Source organism: Gekko japonicus, unplaced genomic scaffold (genome assembly GCF_001447785.1).
Source record: "Gekko japonicus isolate JY-2015 unplaced genomic scaffold, Gekko_japonicus_V1.1 scaffold627, whole genome shotgun sequence".
NCBI lineage: Eukaryota > Metazoa > Chordata > Lepidosauria > Squamata > Gekkonidae > Gekko > Gekko japonicus.
The window spans coordinates 540,459-559,767 of record NW_015173142.1 but is presented as its reverse complement, the minus strand read 5'-3'; the positions used below and the strand labels follow the sequence as shown (position 1 = coordinate 559,767).

Genomic DNA, 19,309 nt, shown 5'->3' with positions numbered 1-19,309 from the left:
ACACTGCTGCAACCGTTCGTCCCGCATTCCGCACACCAGTCGGTCTCGTAGGGCCTCTTCTACATCGGTAAAGTTGCACGGCCTCGCAGCTTTACGAAGAGCCGCTACATACTCAGCCATGGTCTCATTGGGCGCTTGACTTCTTTTGAAGAAGGCGTGCCTGCTTGCGATCTCCGACGGCTGCGGGGAGAAGTGTGCCTTCAGTTTGTCTGTCAGTTCTTTGAAGGCTACGGTCGTGATGTCCGCGGGTGCTACCAGGGACCGGGCGATATCGAACACGCTCTTGCCACAAGAGCTCAGGAGGGTAGCTCGCTTCTTCTCCTCCGTAGTGATATCGCTCGCTTCGAGGTGGAACCCGAACCTCAGCAGGTAAGCGTCCCAGTCCTCGGTCGTTGGTTCGAATGCCTCGAACTTCGGGCTATTGGCCATAGCTGCGATCGCTGCCACCGGCTCTGGTGGTGCCTGTTGCTGCTCTGCCATGGCGAGTTGCTGCTCGCTGTTGTCCGTCGTGGGGTTGGGACCAGCGGGGCTGCCTACCCGCACTAGAATCCCACCTTCATCACCAATTGTTAAGTCCATGCTCAACAAAATAGCCAGAGAGTGATTTCAGCAAAACTCAGGTTTATTTCAGCTCGACGATCAACTTCTCTGACACGGTACAACATCTGATAGCCCGAACCAACTTTCATTGCAGTGGTTCGGTATTTAAACATTCCGGGCTAATGTAGCCACACCTACTATACAATTCTCAACCTATCAGGTTGTTCGCATACTTGCCCAATCACAAGTGTTCCCACCACAGACAGTTCAAATGTGATTGGACACAATTCTTTCGGCGCGAATCCTAGCCGACGTCTGAAGCTTAGCATAGCTTCTCTATGGGATGATTCACACTTCATCCTCATGCATTCAGGGCAGCATCTGAATACATTACAAATCGGGAATCAGACCCGGTTCTCCAGATTAGATTCTGCCACTCTTAACTACTACACCAAACTGGCTCTCTTGCAGGCAAGATGGTTTACAATCATTCTTTCACATGTAATTGGAAGGAAGACTTGGATTTGGCTTTCAGGAACAGGAACTAAACTGAGCTGTTCTCTCTCTTCCATCCCTTTTCCTTCCCTCCAAAACAAACTGGCTCTGGCAACAATAGATGCCAAATTTGTGTTTGTCTCTATGTGTTTGCATATATATATCCCGTCCTTGGGGTGAACAGGTTTGTTGTAAATGTTAAACATATATGAAAAGCTTTACAGCTCAATATTACGTTGCAGATGCTGGTGCCGCGCTGATATAGCTAGTCAGTACCCATACTCCAAAAACACCACTCATATCCACCTGCCATGGAGCAGCATGCTGATGACCATAGAATCATAGAAGGTACCTCCGGGTTCATCTAGTCCAACCCCCTGCACAATGCAGGAAATTCACAAATACCCCACACACATCCCCAGTGACCCCTGCTCCATGCCCAGAAGATGACAAAAAGCCTCCAGGATCCCTGGCCAAACTGGCCTGAAGAAAAATTGCTTCCTGACCCCGAAGTGGCAATCAGTATTTCTGTAGTCATGTAAGAAAGGGCCACAAGAACTAAGCACTGAGGCAGCCCTTCCTGCCCTCCCTCTCATGATCTGCCTAAGTTCACAGAATCCACATTGCTGTCAGATGGCCATCTAGCCTCTGTCTGACAACCTCCAAAGAAGGTGAGCCCACCAGCCCCGTAGCCAGGATTTTTAAATTTGGAGGGCCTTTAAATAAGTAATGGGTACCACCGCACACACCCCTGCGCACACACACTTCAAGCAAGCAGCCCCACTCCCACTCTTCCTTGCAACCAGCCAGGCATCCTTTTGGCAGGGAAGCCAAGGCTGGCAGGGCAGGAGAGTGGCAAGCCTGCCCAAGAAGGCTGCCTTCGTTGCCCACCTGATGCTGCCACAGTTCCTCCTCCGCATTCCCGCTCCTGGTATCTGCTCCTCTTCCTCCTCCTCCATTCTAGGAAGACTGGCAGGGGATTGGAGGGTGTCACAGGGCTTGATGTCTTGCCAGCTTGCTGGCAACAAAAGAAAGTGGCCGCGGCTGGTGAGAGGGAGTGGCCGCGGCCGGTGATGAACACCATTAATAAAATTAAAAATTGGAAACCAGGGAACCTGGGCTGGATTGGAACTCATGAGGCCATGGCAGTAAGTTGTGGGGTTGGGCCTCGAGAGGCCTCACTGTAGCTATGGGCCTGGCCCACCTCCTCCTAAGGTAGCCTGTTCCACTGAGGAACTACTCTGTCAGGAAGTTCTTCCTATTGTTTAGCTGAACACTCTTTTTAAAATTTAATTTCAACCCATTGGTTCTGGTCCAATCTTCTGGGGCAACAGAAAACAACTCCGCACCATCTTCTATATGACAGCTCTCCAAGTACTTGAAGATGGTTATCATATCACCTCTCAGTCATCTCCTTTCTTCTCCAGCCAGGTATGGAAACAGACAACTGATATATACTGATGCTGGCTCACCTCAGTGACATCACTGTACACTAGGGTTGCCAGCCCTTAGCTGGCAATCTCCAGGAGCATTGGGTTGGGGCAGAGACTACTGGAAGCCATTTCCTGTTTTAGAACAGGAAGTGATGTCATGATTCTCTAGGAATTTTCAAATCTCTATGGTAAAACCACAGATACCTGCAAATTCCTATGGCATTATGACATCACTTTCTGTTCTGAAACAGGACACCCCAACACCATTTCTGCCTGTCCCCCCCCCGCAAGGAAATAGACACCAGAAATAGACACGCAGGCTGGGTTACTGAAATAAGGATTTCTTTACTAATATTCTCAAGCACACAAACAATAATTAAACATTAATGCACACAATACAGATTTAAGGAAGCAGAGGTGATTGATAGCTAATGGAGGGGTGATACTACCTGTCCAGATGTGCAGAGGTCCATGAAGAAGGGTTGTGACCCAAAACCCAGAGGGTTCCAGGGGTGGCCTGCCAGGTGGCATCATGGCAGAAAACACACAGTCTGAGGCCATGTGTTTGCTGGGATATACCCATTGAAAGACAATGCAGACCAATGGGCGGCCCTGTGGGCTGGTCTCAGGTGAGAACAATAGCTTACCTGGACCAATGATGAGTCCCAGGGGTGTGTGGCATCAGGGTGGGCAAGGCCTAGATGTGACCAATGAGCTTCCAGAGAGGCAGGGTCTGGATTTAACAACAGAAGCCAGGTGTTGGATGATTGTACTGGGGGTGTCCATTGTGGAACAATAGAGTGGTCTGGCGTTTCCCCTAGTGCCAGACAAAAGGAGTGATGTTCCTTAATGTGTGGCAGGGTGAACCTGAATGGCTGACCATTCACTAGACATGAAGAGTTAATGTTTACCTTGATAGGTCTGGAATAGGTGTAAGAATACAGATATCTTAGACAAATATATGGAGACAGGGATGAGAGGATTATTCCAAAGATACTTCCTGACATGGGTGAAACAGGAGAGGGAGGTGGAAATATGCAACACACTTAATTCATGACAATAGCACAGACCAGAGGCTTTTGTCTCTGCCTGCCTGTATATTTGACAGTCAAAAGACTAGCCATTTTTTTAAAAATCAATAAAAAATCCCCTCCGGGGGCTTTAAAAAAAAAAAAAAGACTAGCCATTTGGTCAGCAGAAGATGCTTAAGGCAAGGGCAGGGACTTGCCCTTTCTTATTCCTTTTTGGACTAAGCTGACAGGAGGTGTTATGTCCACTGACCACCACTAGGCGCCAGCGTTATACTGCCGAGCTTAACTCCCAAAGAACAATAGGGACTAGGCTCCTGGATTTTCCTTGGGGAACCAATAGGGACTTTGGCTGGAGGTTTAAACCCACCAATAGGATCTAGGGGTGTTCCCAGGTACTGTATATAGTTGGCCACCCGTCCGGTATTCTGTGTTCTAGTTGTGTACCAGTAAACCATGCTGATCACTACATCCATCTCTGTGGTTTCTACATGTGTCTAACCCACTACACAATAGGAGAGAAGAGTGGGGGGGGGGATTGCTTGCATGGGGAATGCTTGGCCATGCAGCCAGCCTGAGCCAAGATGTGGTTGTCCTAGTCTCCCAGCAAAAAGCCACTGTTTAAACCAAGCCTGGCTTTATAGGGCACTGCTTGTTAAAGATGTGGGAAAACAGGATATAATCTATATGTCAAATTTTACAATATTACATTTACTTAATATTCTTAAGGTAGATATCATAACTTGGAAATGGTAAATCCTTGAAACAGCAAATACAAAAATGAGTTTTTTACTTTTTTATTACTTTTCTGAAAAAATATAATTAATTTTGTATTCAGTTGATTTACTTAGATTAAAAACTACTGCAAAAAACGTGCTCTTAAATAGAATTTATTTCCCAAGACAAGAAATTAGATGGCAGTCATCATGGATAATGCAAATAGATGTATAACTACCAAGTTAATTTTTACAGTTCTAATCGTCCTTTACTAATGATGCCTTTCTTGATCTGTTTTATTGGCAATATAGTCCTGACTGTTCTATTACTATTAATAAAATGTTTACAAGTGCCACATTTAATCTTTTATTTCTTCTTTTGGGGAAAAAGAGCATTTTTGCAAGCTTTGAGCTTTTGTTTTTTTAAATCATAATATATGTGGTGATCTTTGGTTTCATAACATGCATTATTAATGACCAGTAACAACATCAAGGGAACCATTTTCTGTTGGTGATTTAATGCTTATACATTAATTATGAGAAATACAAAGATACTACATAGGCTGTGTATAAAATAATTGGTATTTTTATTTTTACAGAAATAATGCATGGGGAAATATATGCATTATTCACAACACCAATTTGCTTTCACAATAGGCTTCACTACTGAAAGTGAAGAAACTTTTTTGCAACTTAAGTAGATTTTCTGCTAATTTTAACTTTTGTCAAGTGCCAGGACCTAACATGAATATTTACTCATGTAAAGTAAATCTTGACCTCTCAGATTCAGCTGCCAATTTTCATTTCATCTGCTGAGATGCCCCAAGCCCATGATCACAAGAAAGCTATGGTTGATCCAAACACATGAGGGCCAGCATGTTGGGAAGAAGTGGCGGGGGGGGGGGGGGGATGAACATTCTGTTTAACCTGAATAAATGACAAATGGAATTTTATTAATGTTATGAATGAAGCATGGAATACTCCATGTCTCTTACAAATGTTTCCAAATCTTTATTTTCATCAAATCCAACAGCTTCTTCTCCATCCTCATTCTTCTTGCCTTTTTTTTTGACAGGTCTTTTCCTGTATCACACCACTTCTTATGCAGCATTTTAAAATATAGAGAACAACGTTTGAGCCCAGCGGCACCTTTGAGACTAACAAAGGTGCCACTGGACTCAAACATTTTCCGTTGCTTCAGACCAACACGGCTACCCAGCTGAATCTATTTTAAAATCTCACGATGGAGGATGAGCTTCTTGAGAATCCCCAGGCAGATGAGGAATTCACTAGTTCTAGGGAATATACAGATGGAGGGTGCTTGTATATGTCAATCCGTACACAGTTCCCTCTCCTTACCTTTACCAGACATTATCTTAAATATTCCTTCTTTGGGTCTTGGTAGTAAAATCTGGGTGGTGGTGGACAGTGCCGTCAAGTTACAGCTGACTTATGGCAACCCCCTGGGGTTTTCATGGCAAGAGGTGTTCAGAGGTGGTGTGCCATTGCCTGCCTCTGCATCACAACCCTGCTATTCCTTGGAGGCCTCCCATCCAAATATTAGCTAGGGCTATTCCTGCTTAGCTTCTGAGATCTAATGAGATTGGGCAAGGCCCATAGCTACAGTGGGGCCTCCCAGGGCCTGGCCCCCTAACTTCCTTCTGAGGCCACCTGACTTCCTATCTAGCCCAGCCACCCCGACTGTTCTCTGGGCTGTTCTGAAGACTCCCAATGCCACTGCTGCTGTCCCTTCCCTGCTTGTCAGCAGCCCTGCTGGCTCCATCCCAGGCTGGCAGTTGTGGGGGCTGGGGGTCTTGAGCTGGCGGCAGCATGGGGCTCCCAGATGAGGAAATGGCATGAGGCGGTCAGGCCAGCAAGTGAGGTGGGGCCCACAGGAACCTTTGGTGGCACGCAGAGACTGGCAGGGCCAGGCTGGGGCACCTCTTCCTTCTTCTCTTCTGCCTCCTACTTCTGTAGCTGGGTGCCTAGCCAGAGCGCCAGTGGAGGCCAGCTCCATAGCACCAGACTTCCAGGGTGTGTCAGGGGAGGGGCTGGGGGTCCCAAGTTAGCAGCAGCAGCAGCACAGGGATCCCAGGAGAGTAAGCAGCATGAGGAAATTAGGCAGGCAGGCCGCCAGGCAAGGTGAGGCCGGTGGGAATTTTTGGCAGGCTCGGAAGCCAGTGGGGCCAGGCTGGGGTGCCTCTTCCTCCTCCTGCCTCCTCTTCCTCTGCCTGGGTGCCCAGCTGGAGTGCCGGTGGAGGCCAGCTCTGCAGTGCCCAGCTTCCAAGGTGTGTTGGTGGAAGGGGCTGGGGGCCCCAAGCTGGGTCAGTGGCAGCACGGGGCTCCCAGGAGAGTAAGCAGCATGAGGCAACCAGGCAGGCAGGCAGGCCAGCAGGTGAGGTGGGGCCAGTGGGAACATTTGGTGGGCTCAAAAGCTGGTGGGACTGGACCGGGGCCTTCTTCCTCCTCCTCTTCTGCCTCTCCTTCTTCCTGTGCCTCCTCTTCTCCCTGTGCCTGGGTGCCCAGCAGAGGCCAGTTCTGTGGCGTTGGGCTTCCAGGACTTAAAAAAACCACCCTTTTATTTTAATTTCAGTGCCCCCTGAATTATTTAAAGGCCCCCTGATTTAAGAAATCCTGGCTACAGGCCTGGATTGAGTAGCCTGTGGTAAAATCTTAAACCTCCTTAATTCCTTCCACTTTGGACAAGTGTCACATAGGTCTTCATATATGGTTCATCATTTTGCATATTCCCTCTGAAGTTCTCACTTTTGCTTTTGATTCGGCTGCCATTATGTGTCTGAATCTCAGTCCTTTTTTTCTATTTGTCCTTCCTTGGTCAGCAAAATAGCATCCACATCTCCTCAGAAAATAATGCTGGATAGCTATAGGCCCCTGAAAGGAGAATTGTGCTTCATATGCCCTCACAAGTGAAGAACCATTTTCCCCACCCGTTTCTTCATGTGCACTTATTGTATCTTCATGTGCACTTATTGTATCTTGCAAAGCTGCACACATTCAAATAAAAATTCTCTCTATTGTCAGGAACAGGGCACAGAAAACGGAATGAATGTGTAATCCTCCCTATTTCTCCTGTCTTTGTCTTTTCTTTTTGTCCTTATCCATTCAATGTTATACCCTATGCTACAGATATTTATTTGAGAATGTCATACTAAATCAAACAAGAAGATTTTTAATGGCACTTCAAATGAGGAAAAGAATGGAAGAACCTGTTTTATTTCCAGCATACACTCCATTCTGAATTTGATTGACAATGAAAATTGTGCCTAGTTCAGAAATAATTAAATATGTAAGAGACCTCCCAGTTGAAAAATGGTCAGAATTATAGAAACAACCAGGGAAACGTTTCTATATAATGCAATAAATACTATATTGAAAAGTTTATACAAATGTGAATTAATTTTTAAAGTATTTGATTCATAAATTCATAGAAAATCACCTATTAGCTTATACATAGAAGTCTCAATATTTGTAAACAGTTCACAATACATTAGTACATAACGAAGCTTCTGGCTTGAGTCTTCGTTTCGCTCCTAGCATACAGCAGACTGGACTGGAGCCTAATGTGAAGGTTGTTGTTTCCTATTTGGAACGTAAGCTTTGATAAGCAGAGATAAGAGTTTTGGAAAACAAAAGAGACAACACTAAGTGCAAAATGATGAATAAGAGAATTTACTTCTGAGGAAGTCTAGGAGCGAAACGAAGACTCAAGCTGGAAGCTTCGTTATGTACTAATGTATTGTAAGCAATCTCTAAGACAAACAAATCTTTCACTGTAAAGAACTAAGTTTCTTAGAATTTAAGCTTCAAGTATATCTGTTGCCTGTGCAAGATATTCTAATTTTTTTATAAAGAACTACAGTTTAAAGAACTCATCATCCCCTGCCCTATTCCTGTTACAAATGTGCCTATTCAATAAAATCAACCTTTTTGTTTCAACTTTACTTCATGTCAAGTGCCATTTCCAAAGGAGTTTTATAAGATGGCTCCTGCTGAGTTACAATAAAAATCTGGTGGCCTGAGAAAAGACCAAATAACTTATTTAACACTGGGTGGGGGGACAAAGAAACTTCTCTTTCCTTATATATAAAAGAGTTTTCATGTGAGACATTCCACACGCCTCCCCAGCCTTTGGCCCGCTCAGCTTCCCGTCTTGCGGACTCCCAATCCCCTGGCTGCATTGCCTCTGCCCCGCCGACAGAGCCAGCAGCCAGCGTTTCACTCTCAGTCTGGAGGGAGCCAGCAAAGGGATGGATGCACTGCCGAGGGAGCAGCAACCCCTCCACGGGGGAGAAGGAGGCAGACCTAGCAAGCAGCAGCAAGCAGGGGAAGCACTCACCTTTGCTGCCCTTCACGGCCCCTCTCCCTTGGCCGCAAGACCAGCGCTTTGTCAGGGTGATATCTCAGCAGGCTGCACCGCAGAGAAGGCTGCCCAGCACCTTTCAAAGGCTCCCCCACCTTCCTTCAGCAGCTGCAGCAGCACCAGGGAGGGTCTGGCCCAGAGGAAATGAGCTGCAGCTCCTGGAAAGCCGGGTTCTCTCCTGAGGAAGACACTTCTCTTGGTTCCTGTGTGAGCCTAACTGTGACTAACTGTCCCCTCAGTGGCTCTTGGTAGGCAACCAACTTCTGTCAGTAAAAAAAAAAAGGACTTTCAGCATAACCCCTCCCCCACCCACTGCCAGCTTGGCCAATTTCGTGTCAGAATACATTTAAACCTGCTCGCTCTCCTATTTGGCTCAACCATGGCTGGCTGGCTAATGAGGTGGGCCAGCAACCATCAAGCCATTCTCTTCAACCCCCTGCTGTGTGGCTGACTTTCCCCAAGGGTTGCCAGTCTCCAGGTGGGACCTGGAGATCTCCTGCTGTTACAATTGATCTCCAGATGACAGAGATCAGTTCCCCTGGGAAAGATGGCTGCTTTTGAGGGTGGACCCTATGGCATTATCCCCTGCTGAGTCCTTCCACACACACCCCAATGCTGCCCTCCACGGGATCCACCCCCCAAATCTTCAGGTATTTCCCTATCAGAGGTGGCAACTATACTTTCTCCTCAGTGCCTGTTGCTAGGCAACCAGGTTATGTCAGTAAAAGGCCCTTGCCACACCTGTTTTGGCCTTTGGAGAAAAACCTCATTGGGCCCAGTCCTGACAGGGTTGCCAACTCCAGGTTGGGAAATTCCTGGAGATTTGAGGGGTGGAGCCTGGAGAGGGTGAGGTTTGAAGAGGGGTAGGACCTCAGACAGGTGCAATGCCATGGACTCCACCAACCAAGCCAGCCATCCCTCATGGGGAACCAGTGTTGCCAATCTCCAGGTGGGGACTGGAGATCACTCAGAATTACCCCTGCTCTCTAGGAGGGAGGGGGAGAAGATGGAAAGCTGAAGCCAGGGGCCAGATAACAGTAGGTTGACGGTTGGCTGGGAGATGGATTTGCCAACTCCAGGTGCAAAATTCCTGGATGTTTGAGGAGGGGTGGGACCTCACACATGTGCCAATCTCCAGGTGGGGGCTGGAGATTACTTAGAAGTACACCTGCTCTCTAAAAGGGAGGAAGTGAAGATGGAAAGCTGAAGCCAGGGGGCAGATAACAGTAGGCTGACAGTGGGCTGGGAGGGAGATAGGGTTGCCAACTCCAGGTTGGGATATTCCTGGAGATTTGAGGGGTGAACCTGGAGAGAGCGAGCTTTGAGGAGGGGTGGGACCTCAGGTGCGATGCCATGGACTCCACCTCCAAGCCACCCATTCCCTCATGGGGAACCATTGGTTCCAATCTCCAGGGGAGGGATGGAGATCACGCAGAATTACAACTGCTCTTCAGATGGCAGAGATCAGTTTCCCAGGAGAAAATGGTGGACTTTCTGTCATTATACCCTGCTGAGGTCACCACAGCAAATTGACGCTGAGTGCCCAAGGCCGGGGCACTCTCCCAGAACCTCTTCCTGGGAGATGCTGGTCATTCTGGTAACCCGGGCCAGAATCCAGGCTGGGCCACTGGAGAAGTTCCAGACGTAGACGAGAAGAGGAAGGACTCGAGGAAGAACTTGAACCGGCTGATGTAGGAGTCCCAGTCCTCTATGGTGGCATAGAATGCATCGAAGTGTCCTGGAGCAGCAGCCATGGTCCTGGTAGCAATGTGTTGCACTAAGCGCTGGAGCTCAGTGCGTGGTGCAGTGCTGGAGGGCGCTGGGCTGGCTCAACAGGATCCCACCTTCGTCGCCAGTGCAATATACTCATTCGAGATGCATATAGTGATCAGCTCATAGTTTATTAGTGATTTCAGCTTAACTCTAAGACAACTCAAGCAGGACAGGGGCCCTGCTTATATGCGTGCCAAACACCACACCCACATACACCCACTCCCCGTGATAGGCTATTTACATTACAACTCCTAATCTATAGGTCCTGGTTACCCATTGTTCAGGTGACACAAGCTTCATCAGTTTCCTGGTACTGTCCTGGCTCAGTACATAACTATTCTTGTCTCCTCCATTGTATGGTCACAACAACCCTGTGAGATAGTTAAGCCGACAGAGAATAATTGGCCTAGATCACCCAAGAAGCTTCCATATCCAAGTGAGGATTCAAACCTGGATCTCCAATCGTAGACTGACACTCTGACCATTTCACCACACTGAATCTCAAGGTCAAAAAGCGTGTGCGTACAAATAGATTTGTATATCATATCAAAAGCTGTATGTTATGTACACAAACACCAGTCAGTAAATAATTTTAACACCAGTTGTACTTGGGCGTAAAATAATTCATGTGATTTATACCATCTCACTGTTGTTTATGCTTTTTCTATGAGCACATGTCCAAAAAAACCATCAAATCCAAGTAGAAAAATAGGGTAATAATTAGGAATGTGTTTATTGCATTGGGATCTACATGTTGTACAAATAAATGCTGCTATTGTGCTGTCTCCAGGACAACTTTCCTGCCTTTTGAACACAGATGCAGACACATCCCTGAATCTGCAGAAATTAGTTTACATTTTAATAGCATTTTTGTAGGCATTTGGGAGAATGGTCATGAGTCACTTCATTTCCAAGGGGAACCCCATGGGATTTTAATCAAAGTACTCTGGTTTAAACTGAATCAGGATGAACACTCTGTTTAAATGTTTTGTCTTGGTTAGAAGAAAGAGAGAAAATGAACAGAGAAAATAAAAACCATTAATTCCACCAGGAGCATAATAGTTTTAGAAGACTCACAAATGTTTGAGAAGGATAAATGAAGTGACATTTTGACTCTCTCTTTTTTTAAAAAAAAATCCCCTGACTTAACCCTCAAGGATTCAACTTTGGCCGCAAGATACCAGTGTGACAGTATCTTCTTCCCATAACTCAAATACTTTGCCTGAAAGGATATCACCAGTAAGATGTGAAAGAGGAGACCATAGCTTCATTTCCCAATGGAAAACTATATCCTCTACATAGTTCTTTTTTTAAAAGGCACAGAAGGAAAGCATGTAAAATCATTTTAAAATCTCCAGGCAAAATGTATGTGCTCTAATGCAGAGAGATAATTGTTACAAATCTGTCAAAATCAAACAACATAATGAGTTTTGTTAATAATATAACCAGGCACATTTGGGCTAGGATAGAAACCTGAACAGTGCTTTAAAAGAACAGTAATAATAATAATAATAATAATAATAATACTTTCAATTTATTAATCGCTTTCCCCAGTGGGCTCAAAGCGATGTACAGTTACACATTTTAGACAGGGGACTAACAATGTTCATAGGGGATAGGGAAGAAAACATATATTCATTTAATTGGACACGCTGTCACTGCACGGTGTAAACGTCTTCTGGCTTGGCTCAGTCATTTTCCAAACGGCTGCTTGTCGACGAGGCTTCAGGACCCGTATGTCAAATTGCCACACTGCCATCGCCTGGCCGGAAACATCCACTGCAGGGATTTTTGTAGCCGAGAAATTCTTCCGCCTTTTCCGAACCTCGACCAGGACGTCCCGACCGTCAGCTAACACCCTCCCACAAGGGTGGGCTCTAAGGAGTGGTTCCCATTTTATCTACTCGCAGAAGCTTTTGAATCGCTGAGTGGACGATGAGCTGGGGACAACAGGCTGGCTGCTCACACTAGCGCGGGACTCGAACTAACACAGTTCGGATGTTAAGACAGTGGGATATAAGTTTGAGTCAAGTGGCACCTTTAAGACCAAGAAAGTCTAATCCTGGATATAAGTTTTCATGCACAAATTAAACTTTCTTGGTTTTAAAGGTACCAATGGACTCAAACTTTCTTCTTTTGCTTCAGACTAACACAGCTACTCGCTTGAAGTAATAAAAGGTATATAGTCAAATTGTTTTGGCCTGCCTTTTAGAATACTAAAACAGAAATATGGCAACTACAATATTTTAAACAGCAAACAACTGAACTATCAGAATAGTATCTCATGAGTGCAGCATATGCATGCTGGCACCAATGCAGTGAGACTTTCTTTCAAGTAAACATGCACAGGGTTTGATTGTCATACCAAATCCTGTATATTTTAAGTTACATCATCCTCTTATACCCTCCTTTTTCCATTTCCAAGTAAAGAAACATTTCTGCAAGTGTGCTATTACTTGCCTCCTCTGCCAAAGGCAGACATGAAAACCTGATATGGAGACTAAAAGGAAAACTGAGCAGATGTGTGGGTGGGTGTATATTATGCGCTGTGTATGAACAGTGTCTTCTTGAAACTGAATGTGCCAGGCTGGTTGCAGAGGTTGTAAAAAATTTCCCTCCGCACAGAAGAAGATAAGCTTCCAGGGGCACTTTCTTATTCTCATTCAGTACCTTCTGAATTTTTTGTAACTACGATGCAAGAATTTCGTAGGTAGGCTTGAAATTTCATGGCTATGATATCAGAGCAAAACAACCCTCCAGAGTGTTAGACCTCTTCAAAAAAAAGTAGAATAGTCAGCATTACTTTAGTTATTGATATTGTCATGTTCATTGCTAGGGATGGGCACAAACCCAAACACCGAACCAAAATCCAGGCCAAACATTGCCTTTTGGGGGGCTCCAATGGACCTGCTCAAAGGTCACGTGTCCAGAAGCTTGAGCGCCTGAACTTTTCATGCTCAGCTCAGAAGCGTTCATCTACTTTCACCAGAGAAACCCCACCCCCACCATTTCACATCAAAATGCTCATCAGCTGGGAAGAGGATGAGGGCCAGGGCTCATGAAGTGATCACTCAGCACATCAGACAAATGATCGCCCTGGACAACCAGCCTTTCTCGCTGGTGGAGGATATGGGCTTTTAGGGGCTCCTACATTGCATGGCCCTGTGGTACATCATTCCCTCCCAGAGGACCATGTATCAGTCCGCCTGCCATGTATCAGTCCGCGGTGCGTCTGGTGAAAGCCAAGCTAGCCAAGGTGTGAAAGAGAATCATCCACCTGACAACTGACCTTTTGAGAGGCTAGCACCATGGACATGGTGGCAACCCGAGGAGTTCTGGGGTGGGCAGGGGGACCTGCTGTCCCAAGCGGGGATGAGCATGCTTTTGTCTGGCTCAGGGCATGGATGTGGAGCACACGTTGGTGAATATCTCTGTGGCCATTCGGAGTAGCCTGAAGACCTGGTTTGGGGGGAAACAGATCACTCGTGGCTATCTGGTCATGGACAGCAGCCTGAACATGTGTAGGGCCACCGAAAAAGTCAAATTCAGAAATGTTGTCTGCACGGTGCACAAGATTCACCTGGTAGTGAAGGATGCCCTGGGTCTGGGAAGCAATGCCACAGGTGGGGAGGGCACCGCTGAGATCAATTCCATGCTGGAGAACTGCCGGCGCTTGGCGGGTCACTTCTTGAGAAGCATCAAGGCTTCACGGCTGCTGAGAGAGAGGCAGGGCGAGGTGGCCAAGACGGTGGTCCAGGATGTCCTGTCCTCTGTGCCCATTCGGGGGGGGGGCGATCTGAGCATCAGCTCCAACAACTGGCTGACCCTCTCCCAGATGACACGCATCCTGAAACCATTTCAGGATGCCACCAATGTCCTTTGTGCCCACATGGCCAGCCCGGGGCAAGTCATCCCCCTCATTGGCGGGCTAGATCGGGCAATGGAGTCTGTGCTGGAGCCAGGCCACGAGGGAACTGGGGTTTTCCCTTGAGTCAGGGCCCTGGTCGACAGGTTGCGCCATGGCATTGAACAGCACCTGCATCCGCTCCTCGAGGAGCGGGAATTCAGGCTGACATGTATGTGTGACCCCCATATCAAGGGAAGCATCACCCTCTGAAGGATGACAGGGGGGGCAGGAAGGAGAGGGGAAAGAGCAGGAAGAGCCAGAAGATTGGAAGGCGGGGAAGGGCGAGGAAGGCAAGCTCGTGGAGAGAGGGCGGGCCCCTGGAGATGGTGTGAGAACCAGGAGTTCTGGATGTCCATCATGATGTGAGAGGTGTGGAGCACCGGTGTGGGCGCCAGGCATATGATGGCAGAGGATTCCACCGAGGTGATGGTCCACACATTCCTGGCCAAACCCCCTGAGCCCACCCACTCAGATCCACTTGAGTAGAGGGTGCGCAAGGCCACCATATGGCCAGATCTCACCAACATGGCCACCAGTCTGCTCTCCTACCCACCCACCAGCATCCAGAGCGAGCGGGTGTTCTCCCACCTGGTAGACATAGTTTGCCTACATCGATCCTGACTAGACCCAGTCAGGGTGGAGAAGCTGTCCTTTCTGAAGGTCAATCTGTCAATGCTTGGCAACCCTGTTCTGGACGGGGTGAATTGAGACCATGGTCTTTCATCTTCCTCTGGACGGGGTGAATTGAGACCATGGTCTTTCATCTTCCTTCCTTTCATCTTCTGGGGGCCAGGACCCCCCCCATTTGCCCACCATGGCCAGGTTGTTGGACCACAGTTCTGGGTCCCTCCCCAGAGGGGACACACTTTACACTCTGTCATCATCGTCCAACCCCCCCCACAAAAAGGGGGTGCTAGAGAGGGAAAATATACTGTCACAGTCCCATGTCTGTCCCCCCGGGGCCCACCCTTCCAGGTCTCCTCGTGTCTCTCCTTCCCCTTGGGGGAGGTCCCACCAGGCCCCTCCCTGGCCAGTGCACTCCTTAACACTGCCTTAAAACATGTCTTTACGGTCCGTCATCATCGTCCAACCTCTCCAAGCAGGGCTGCTAGAGGGGGAAAATATACTGTCACGTCACGGTCACGGGTCTGTCCACTCAGAACCCACCCTTCCAGGTCTCCTTATGGCTCTCCTCCCCTTAGGGGGAGGTCCTGCTGGGTCCCGTCCCCAGTCAGCATGCTCCTTAACACTACCTCAAAGCATATTTTATGGTCTCACCATCGTTCAACCCCCCCCCCAAGCAGGGGTGCGAGAGGGGGGACATACACTGTCACGTCACAGTCCCAGGTTCATCCCCTTGGAACCCACCCTTCCAGGTCTCCTCACATCTCCCCTCCCAGGGGATGTCTCACCGGGCCCCTCCCCAGCCGACACGCTCCTTAACACTACCTCAAAGCATTTTTTATGGTCTGTCGTTGCCCAGCCCCCCAAAAGCAGGGCTGCTAGAGGGGGGAAATATACTGTCATGTCACGTTCCGCAGTCACTCCCTGCAGGGCCCACCCTTCCATGTCTACTCAATGTCTCTCTTTCCCCCCCCAGGGTGGTCCCACCAGGCCCATCCCCAGCCGGGCACCCCTTAACACTACCTCAAAGCATGTAACCATCAGTCGTCATCACCCAACCCCTCAAAAGCAGTGCCGCTAGAGAGGAAAAATTACTGTCATGTCAAGCTTCTGGGTCCCTCCCCTCAGGGCCCACCCTTCCGTGTCTACTCAACATCTCTCACCCCCCGGGGGGGAGGTCCTGCTGGGCTCATCCCTGGCCAGGGCGCTCCTTAACACTACCTCAATGCATTTAAGTGGCAGTCATCATCACCCAACCCCCTGGAAGCAGGCAAAGTTTGTATGTCTTGACCAAGAAATCATCATCAGATGTGATGAAATAAACATTTGGTTTGGCTTGATGAATGAACCTGCCAGTCCTTTGTGAGTTGTCTTCTTTGGCACATTCCACTTGTGTCACCACCATCGAGCTGTCCATGGCTTCACCTGGTTCCAGTCCACCTTCTGGCAATGTGACTACTGGCCATAGAGAGATCCTCCAGTGTTCTCGGTCCTCCAATAAATGTCCAGTTTGTGTGAGGCCACATTCTCCTTTAGCCACCTCCCTTTGGTCTAGGCCTCTAGGTGAAGGGACCATGAGTCCACGGGTCACAGGACCTGCCCCACAACTGACAGTCACTGGTCGAGCCTCAGTCTGCCCACCAACTGGTGTGGAGATAACCGGTCCCAAAGTGAGCGGGCAGTTAGTTCTGGGGATGCCCAACAAGGACATCCCTACTGTTGTTCCACCATCTATGGTGGTGGCTCATCCTGGCGCTTGCATGGTCCATTGTACTCCATTGCACGTCCTCCCTCTAGGACCGCTGGGAACTGAAATTCCTTGCTGTAGTAACCGGGGGTTATTTTGCTTTTAGTTGGTAGAAAGTAGTTCCTAGCAGGAGCCCAAGGTTGGATTCTTGCGCCTGAAGTGTTGGCCACCTGCAGGCTATTAGTGGTTACTCAGCACTGACCCAGTGGAATGGGATCCAGTGAGCCTAAAAAGGTAAAGGTTCCCTTGCTCGAAAGCCAGTCGAATTCGACTCTAGGGTTGCGGTGCTCATCTCCATTTCAAAGCCGAAGAGCCAGCGCTGTCCGAAGACGTTTCCATGGTCATGTGGCCGGCATGACTAAACACCAAGGTGCACAGAACACTGTTACCTTCCCACCGAAGTGGTACCTATTTATCTACTTGCAATTTCTTGCTTTCGAACTGCTAGGTTGGCAGGAGCTGGAACTAGAGACAGGAGCTCACCCCATCTTGCGGCACCCGGGTCTTGAACTCCTGAACTACTAACCTTCCACAGCCTGCAGTTCAGCGTCTTAACCACTTGAGCCACCGCAGCTCCCTTTCAGTGAGCCTAGTCAGGCTTAATTGGCAATTAGTGCTGGTGGTCAGGCTTCAGTGTGGTTTAACTCAGAGTCTTTCCATTCAAAAGAGACTTTTTACCCCGGGCCTGGTGGCCATAGGCAGGGTGCGTTATAGTTGGAAAAACCCTGTATTGGCTGGATGGACTGAGTTGTAAGGGTGTACCCTATTTTGACTGCTGTGAGCTGATTGCTGGGATTTGGGCTAAGAACTGCTGGGACCAACTGGGCTATACTGTTCAAGGTAAACTAGATAAAGATTAAACTATTTTCTTGTTTTGTACACAGAAATACTGGTAGTACTTTGCCCCAAAATAAGCCATTTTGTTACCTACCTGTGTGGTGGTGTGTCTGGGGGTCTGCAGAAGGGTGTTCCAGTTGGGTTTTTTTCTTGGCCCTACCAATATTCTCTAAGTGGGACTCTGGACCCTGTAAAGGGTTTGGATCCCTGCTGGAGATTTTAAAGAGAGCCAGGTTAGTCACCGCCTTGTCTTTGACTAAGGCAGGGCAGTGGCACTACACTTGCTACTGCACATTATCACTACCTTGTGGTCTCTTCATTGTCCAGCCCACCGCTGTCCTCCAGCACACTGGCAACATGAACCACAATCCTCCTCCTCCTCCCTGTGGCACATTCCCTGCCCGGGAAACCCGAAACACGGCCCATCATGAGTGGGTCCTCCTCCTCTTAGCATGCACCCTCCAGGGAACCTGAACCCATATGTTTGTCTGTCGTGTCCCCTGTCCACAACTCTTCTGTGCAACCCTCCTCCCCAGGACCCCCCCAAACAAACTTAAAAGTAAACACTGATGGACGTGAGCAATGCTCTCCCCTTCCTGGGACGTTCCCTGTACCAGGCAATCTGGGAAGAGATATCTGTCGGAAGCCACCCTGGCCCTCCAAAGTCTCCGCGCACTCTCCAGCCAAGGGAACCCCCCTCCCCAAAAACTTAAAAGTTAAAAAAATGGACGTGAACGATACCCTCCTCCTCCTGGAGAAGCCCTTGGGCAGCTCTAGTTAAAACCATAGGAGCAGCTTCCAACTGAGAACCTGTCTTGATTCTCTGCTACTCTCTCAATCAGTGTTCAAACAGTATTTGCTCCCATGACATTTTTTCCTATAAAGATAAAATCAAGGTTGTTCTAAGCAGTGCCTGTCAACTGGTATGAACAATGCTGTCAGTTAAATCCATGCACAGGAGCTGGGGCCAACTCATGTTGTAAATGTGAAAGGAATCACTCCCAAATGACCAGCAAAATGCTAGTATCTCTTCTAGCGACCCAACACATTAATATCTCATCAAGAATCACCTTTCTCGGACTTCCGGTTTTGGCTTCCTAAATGGCAGCCACGATCTCTCGGAGCTCCGGGAGACATGGGCCGTGAATCGGCGAATGGGAGGGGGTGTGATCGTACGCATCCCCCCCAGAGCCCTTGCGATGGGCTCCATAGCCAGGGGGCACTAGGAGGGCCCTTCCTCTGGCAAACAGCTGGCAAGGGGGGCTCCTAAATTAAGCTATCGTTTGAGAAACAAAAAGGAGAAAAAATGAGTTATGATTTTCTCTAGATCCTTTTTTAAAGAAATTTGAAGTATTTCTCTTTATAGCTCTTTATATAGTCATTTTTACTGGAAATGCTATTATAAGCAATAAGAATTATGTACTCACAACGTAGTAAGTATAAGCCAATGTATTATAAGCCAATTATGTAAGCATTGTGAATGACCACCATCTCTTGGGTTTGTAGAGGTTTTCTTTCACCTGTAGTTTGTAGTATACCCTTCCTTGTTTCTTTGTAGTTTGTAATGAAATAAAAAATCCCCTACAGGGGGCAAAAAAAAGAATCACTTTTCTCACATTCGACACACTTGTCATAAGACACCTCATATGAGAACTGTAGTAGGAGAACAGCCCCTTTAAGAGTTGGTTAACCCAACCCTTTTAAGGCTTCCAACAGATTACTTTACAGAGAGAAAACGGTATAACTGGGTAAAAGTAGGGGGAGGGAATTATAGCTCAGTGGTAGGAACCTGGTTGACATGGGTAAAAGTTCCCAGGTTAAATCTCCA

General features: G+C 47.8%; 1 protein-coding gene across 1 annotated transcript in view; it reads right to left on the bottom strand.

The window, feature by feature from the left end:
* LOC107119720 overlaps positions 1 to 10,347 on the bottom strand; it is a 17,264-nt gene extending 6,917 nt beyond the window's left edge. Inside the window, exons 1-4 of the mRNA XM_015422293.1 lie at positions 10,238 to 10,347; positions 8,570 to 8,641; positions 5,455 to 5,507; positions 3 to 251 (exon numbers count right to left, since the gene is read on the bottom strand). Of these exons, the coding sequence (XP_015277779.1) occupies positions 3 to 251; positions 5,455 to 5,507; positions 8,570 to 8,641; positions 10,238 to 10,347 (484 nt within the window). The remainder of the gene's footprint in view (positions 1 to 2; positions 252 to 5,454; positions 5,508 to 8,569; positions 8,642 to 10,237) is intronic.
* Positions 10,348 to 19,309: the final 8,962 nt, after the last annotated feature.